Source organism: Mastigoproctus giganteus, chromosome 11 (genome assembly GCF_048544385.1).
Source record: "Mastigoproctus giganteus isolate SK-2022 chromosome 11, ASM4854438v1, whole genome shotgun sequence".
NCBI classification, from domain to species: domain Eukaryota; kingdom Metazoa; phylum Arthropoda; class Arachnida; order Uropygi; family Thelyphonidae; genus Mastigoproctus; species Mastigoproctus giganteus.
The window spans coordinates 55,079,500-55,086,482 of NC_143585.1; the positions used below are offsets into that span (position 1 = coordinate 55,079,500).

At 33.8% G+C, this 6,983-nt stretch overlaps 1 protein-coding gene across 1 annotated transcript in view; it reads right to left on the bottom strand.

The window, feature by feature from the left end:
• Positions 1-6,983, bottom strand: part of rg (A kinase anchor protein rugose) — a 1,582,765-nt gene that overhangs the window by 1,534,177 nt on the left and 41,605 nt on the right. The window contains exon 2 of the mRNA XM_090384432.1: positions 4,057-4,161. Coding sequence (XP_090240558.1) covers positions 4,057-4,161 — 105 coding nt within the window. The remainder of the gene's footprint in view (positions 1-4,056; positions 4,162-6,983) is intronic.

The following is a 6,983-nucleotide window of genomic DNA, read 5'->3' on the forward strand; positions in this document are numbered from 1 at the left end:
CTTGTGAGGCAGAGTAAGTAGGAATACAAGAAAAAATCCCTTAGTAACAAACATTTTTAAGGACAATTACAGGTATGTGATTACATATTATTCAAATAACTATTTTGCTTTATGATTTATGACAATTTTTTCTTTAGTTAAATGAGTTAAAGAGAACATATAATATTCTTTTACGCTTATATTACAAACATGAATTATACATATATATCCCTTTATTTTAACATTAAATGTTGGCACATCTTTTGATGTAGATGTGATAGACTTTTTATGGTGATTTTCAGAATCAGTGCGTTTATTTCTTCCAGAATCGCATATTTTCATTGCAGAGGTATGACAAAAAATATTTTTTGTTGGCTATAGTGTTATCAGTTCATTTCCTGGTAGAAATTATACACAAATAACAATGAGATTTTTGTGGTATGTTTCTAACACTGCATCAGTGATTGCTGTCATTGCTATTTCAACATTACAAAAAAACAGATAAGCCAAAGGCTTTTACACAGAAAAGCTGATATACATTTGTTCTTTATAATGGTAAAGTAGCAAAGAGTGAATCACCAATTAAGTGGTAAGAACATAAAACGAAGCATCTAATTTCCAGGTGTGTATAATTTCCAAATTTGATAGTTTGAAACTGTAATCATTTTGCATTCATTTTATATTTGTTTTAATTTCTGGAGAATGTCATATGGAAGTGTCATACGTACCATATTAAGGTAAATTTCTCGTATTCTTCTACAAATAATTTCCAAATGGGAAAAAAAAACAGATATTTAGATCACATGTAGGTTAAAAAGTGCTTAATTCCTTCTTTTAATATATTTAAATTACCTATGCACCATGCTGTTCAAGCAACATAAAAATATAAAAATAATACATAAAATTAATTTACCAACAATTACATGTGAAAAAAAAAGAATTTTATTAACAACCCTAATTTTCATTTTTCAATGAGAAAAATCACGATATGAAATTGTAAACTTTTATAAAAAGGCATTCCAATTCTCAGCAAAAAATATTATATATTTAAAATTTTTTTTTTTTCAGGTGTGAAAGCCACATCACAAATAACTCTGAAATCTGAGAAAAATTAATATCATGCCATGCCATGATTAAATATCTTTTCTTAAAAGGTTTTATCTAGTAAAGATATTTATCAATGCATGCTTAAAAATTAAAAGGGTAAAATGTCCTTTATATGCAACTATAAAGCTGCATATGGACAGTATTTGATTGTCAGTTTTAAAAGAAATGTGACCATAAAGATGATCCAAAGTTGGGAAAGCCAATTTCAATCACTAGCCAAGAATAAATTAACCAAGTTCATGAAATTATTCAGTCAAATCTCAGAGTATCAATAAAAATTACAGACACATTGCTACTATTCCAAGAACATGTTTTGAAAATAATACATGAAGATTTCCACGTGAAAAAATTCTCAGTGAAAGGGGTTCCCAAATGTCTCGATACAGACCAGAAAAGATGCAAGGTTGTGTTATTAAACACCATTCTAGTTCACTTTCAAACAAATGGAGGAAATGTTTTGGAACAAACCGCAACTATCAGTGAACCGTGGTCTCACTTCTACAATCTAAATACCAAACAGCAATTAATGGGTTCGAACAAAAAAAAATCCTGAATCCTACAAGTGGTAAACAAAGTGATGTTTAGTATAAAAACTTTCTCCAAAGTAATAGTCAAGCAGTATACTGGTTGATTATTTGTGAGAAGGTTTAACTAACTTCAGCTAAATAGAAGCAAAAATTTAAAGAAAATTAGACATAAGAAATGGAACCGTGCTCTACGCTCCTGCACATATTACAGTGTCCACAATTATAAAAATTTTATTTCAAATTTCAGAAATAAAATCCACCTTAGTCTCTGATCACACATACCCCCACCCCAAGGTAATTTATTTACCTCAATTCAAAAAAAGGAACAAAATGTGCCATAAACAATGATGTCATTGTTTATGGCACATTTTGTTCCTCAAACAATAATGACATCATTATTACAAAGGCATGACTTGAGGCACAAACGTCAGATTTCTACTGCAGTGGCCTAATTTATTCAGAGGATCAATATAATAAGTGTGTTAATACAACAGACTCTCGATTAACCAGGACACTTCAAGACTCCAAATTTAAAAAAAAAAAAAAAAAACCAACCAGAAATCAAAAAAATTCAAGTAATAACTAGAATAGGTATAAACAGATATTTTGCAAGTCTTAAATAAGCGACAAGCGGCATAGGTATAAACAGATATTTTGCAAGTCGTAAATAAGCGACAAGCGGCATTATAAGTAGTCGTTGGGAGATTAGTGTACCTATTATCTTGCAATCACGCTGTCTTCACACACGGCGCTCAAAAAAAAAAAAAAAAAAAAAAAAGACAAAATGTTTAGTTTGTTTTAGTGCGTAGCGTCGATTGTTGTGTTCCGTTACAGTGCAAAAGGACAAATTTTGTTTCATTATTTATGTCAGGGATGTCAGAATTATTTTTTTATAGTATTTTTTTGTTTAGAAATCACGAAAATGATGGGTAAACGCCAAAGAGTTGCGTTTTCAGTTAAACAAAAACTTTAAATTATTCAAAAGTTTGAAAACAGTGCATCTCAAATTAAATCTCCAAGGATCATTATAATGAGGATGTATCAAAATGGCCAAACATTAACAAGTATCATGCGGAATTCAGATTTGTCAATAATAATATAGTAGCAACATGTTATGCAACATTGCAATGTATCGAATTGTATTATCATCATTATTTTTATTGCAATAAATATTTCTTATTAGTACATTCCCTAGTTACATAAAACTCAACAAGAAGTCCTGGAACGTATCTCTTATGTATGTTGGGGACTTTTGTATTTTTGGATTAACCGGGATTTGTTTTTTTACCATCTATCCTGGAAAATCAAGAGTCTACTGTATTAGGGTGAATAAAAAGAGCATTTGTTTTTCTGATAATCTCTTTTTAAAACTGACTAAAAACTTTTAACACTCCCCCCCCCCCCAATGTGTCCACACGTCAACAGGCTCGAAGCAACCATTTCCAGTGCTAGTTTTTAATTTAATTTCACACTTCACCTGGCTTTCCTACTCTGCAATTTATTTTACATTACATATATAAGGTCTGATGGAAGAGTTCATAACTATATCCAGGCAGACATGAAGTTCCCCGTGCAGATTAGATAAGTGACAAGGAGAAGCCTATAGCATCCGACAATTTATAAGGCATTTACTTGTAGATAAGGAGGTCATAATCCCACTGTATAAGAAAATGGTGAAGCTGCACTTGGAGTACTGGGCAAATATAGAAACCACACCTAAGGAAAGACATAGCTTATTGAATGACCAAAGACAGGCCCTTGGTAAAATTGGAAAAAAAGGGAACCCACATGAGGAAAGACTTTGCAAATTTTGTTAACTAGTCGCTAAAGAGACTCTGAGTAGGACAGTAAAATGAATCATGCAGAAATTTTCTTGACAAGTGATGCTAGAACTAGGGGACAAATTCAAATTATGGGAGAAGTGGTATAGACTGGATTGTAGGATGTTTTCTTTCAGCCAACAAGTTGTAAATCATTAATAATTAGAATAAGTTCCTTCACGGATTGAGGCTGACAATTTCAGAAAATTCAAAAGTCAGCATCTATGTGAAAAGTAGAATACATAAGAGGGATTTTACTTTATTTTTATTTTATTTTGCCAGTGCAGAAAAAGCCTATATACTATAGGAAAACATATATAGTAAAAATTAATTTAGAGAAAATAAATTTATTTTATTATTATTTTTTTAATTGTAGTTTAGCTACTATTGTATTTTACTGTATAGTACTGTATTTTAAGTTGGCTACTATTGTATTTTACTGTATACTACTGTATATTTTAAGTTTGGCTACTATTTCCAATAACTATAATTCATTCATTTAGCTTCTATTTTGCAATAATTCATTCATTGGCTAAATAAAATAAAAAAATATTCTTTTAGACTAACTCTCAACTATTAATACCAAAAACATCATCCAAAAATTCAATAACAGTGCAAATTACCTGAAGGTTAGACGGACAGTGATCTAAAAGGTCTAGCATGTGAAGGACATTCGGTGGTTGCTGTATGACAAAATTTAGTTCCATATCAAATTCTCCTCCCACCAACTGAAAAGAAAAATGGAATGAGCGAATAAGACAAGATTTCACTTTTTCATTAAATCTTTCCATATAAGATGTATCAAGGTTTTTTTTGTTATTTTTTTTTATTTCCAGAAGAAACATGCTTGATACATTATAATAATTATTATTATTATCCATATGGTGCAAGGAAGCCTGATGCTTATGATGCACTGACCAAAAAAAAAAACTGAGAGAGAGAGAGAGAGAAGTAGAAAGGAATCACCAAGAAAGAGAAGAATTATGATATCCAGCTCAGGACACTGGGTGTGCCAAGTCCATACTCATCAGATGTGAGCCCCTGGGGCAAATTTTATATCTTCCAGATCTAAATTCCTCAAAAGAATATCTCACAATTTCTCTCAGCACCTTTAGTAAATACAATCACACACCAAATATATCAAATAAATGGCAAGTGCAAGGGCAAAACACACACAAACATATACACAAATGCTCAAATACATTTACACACACAACCGTTTGGCTAAGGTAAAGAAAGCCAACAAGAGAACTATGGAAACTTTTACCCGACAAACTTATTTCCTGCTTCTGCAGTTTCTCCTTGCATTCTCGGTAAACAGATGGTGAGTGTTATCGGTAATGGCAGTAGAAGTTGATAACTATGAATTGATTAGTTTTTTTCTCATTATTAAAAGCAGATTACTGAAGTTCAAGAGTGGGTTGAAATCTACTGATGGCTACACTCTCCGTTATTCCCCCCCTTCTCACTGTTTTGAAATAGGAAAATGAACTGCTACTGCCACTACTGATAACATGCATCTTCTGTAGAAGCCGTTTGCCTACTTTAAAACAGCGGGAAGGAGAGATAAACACCACCAAGCCAGGCAGTCTGGAGGGTGTAAGTAGCTTTCAGCCGCAAAGGCACTACGCTCTCATGAACTCCAATAAGAAGCAAAAAGGGTAAGTAGCAGCTGTTATCAATCCACTGCAGGATGGAAGCCTCCTCAACAATTCATGTTGAGGGAAATGTACCATATAATCTGCCATGCTGGTAAAGGGCAGATTGACCATATTTAGCAGTCAGGGGCTTGAACCCTGGTCTACTCAAAAACAGTGTGCTACTGCACTCCCACTCCTGACCACCCGGCTACAGAGGCCTGAACTCCAATAATCTGCTTTTAATGAGAAAAAACTAATCAATACATCGTTATTGACTTCTACTTCCAATACTGATAGCATGCACCATCTTTTTACCATGAATGCAGGGAGAAACTGCTGTAGCAGGAAAGAGTTTGTCGGGTAAAGCTTTCCCGAAGTGTCCCAAGGTTCTCGTGTTGGCTTTCTTTACCTTCGCCAAACATTTACACACAAGTGTTTACACATATACATACACATTTACACACAAATTCTCTCACACACACACACACTGGTGTTCAAAGAAAGTGCATCACCTAGGAATTTTCACATTTGTGATGCTAGTCATTAATGTAACTTATCAAATGGTAAGTTACATTAATGACTAGCATCACAAATAGAAATATAAACAAAATATATTTATTAATAGTTAAGGCAAAGCTAAGTAAAATTTGACAGGTGCTCTCAAGATATTCCGAAATGAGCATTTGCCACCTTTATACAACAGTTTTTGGAAACACGACAATTACGGCTGAAATGTTATCAGAAGCCCTCAATTTTCTTCAGTTTATCATTTTAAATAGAAAACAAAATGAAAAGTTCACCAGATGCAAACTAATATTCAGTTGAACTGCCTCTGACCCTGATGACAGCAGCACACCGTCAACGCATTCACAAGATCAATTTCTGAAAATAATCAACTGATAGTTTGTGGTTTCAAACACAAATTATGGCTTCCTGAAGTTCACGAAGGGTCTTTGGTTTCTTTCTGGCAACTGCAGATTCCACACGATGCCAAAAGTTCTCTATAGGATTCAGGTCTGGGCTGTTTCCTGGCCAGCTAAGAGTTGTAATGGACTGTGCTTCCAACCATATTTTCACCTGTGACAAATGTAAACACATTACTGTTGAAAATCTAATGCAAAAATTAAGCTAAAGTAACTACAGAAGTGCCTACTTACACTTTTCGACCGATAACAAGGAGCAGAATCATCCTGAAAGATGCAATTACTTGGCAGGTTGAGATGGTCTCTAATGGTTACCATCAATTTGCCTTCCAATATAGTTAGGTATCCATTGGCATTTACAGAACCTTTTATAAACTGCAGGTGACCTACTCAGCGATACGAAATGAACCCCCATATCATTTGGCTGGTAAGGAATTTCACTGTAGACACCATACAGTCTGGATGGTATTCTTCACCAAGTCTACGGCAAATTGTTTGTCTCCCATCAGAGCCAGGCAGGTTGAATATCTCCTCATCCGAGAAAATAACTGACTTTAACTGCTCGGAGGTCCATTTGACATGCTCCTTACATCAAATTAATCAGACCTTTTTCTCTTTTTTCTGAGAAGAGGGGCTTCTTACGACGAAAGGCTACAAGTCCATTTTTGAAGAGGCATCTTCTCACTGTTACTGCACTTGCTACCACTCCAGTATGTTCTTCCCATTCTCTTTCCAGCTCAGAAGAAGAAGCTTTATGGTTTTTAAATCATACGCACTTAAAAAGAAGAGACTCATTTGCATCCCACACACACACACACATTTAGAAACACACATACACATTTAACCACATATATACACACTGTGTGTATATATATATGTATATATAGACATTCACACACACATATAGACACATTTACAAACACATATATAGAAACATGCACACACACCCACATATAGACACATTTACACACACATACAGGGTGATTC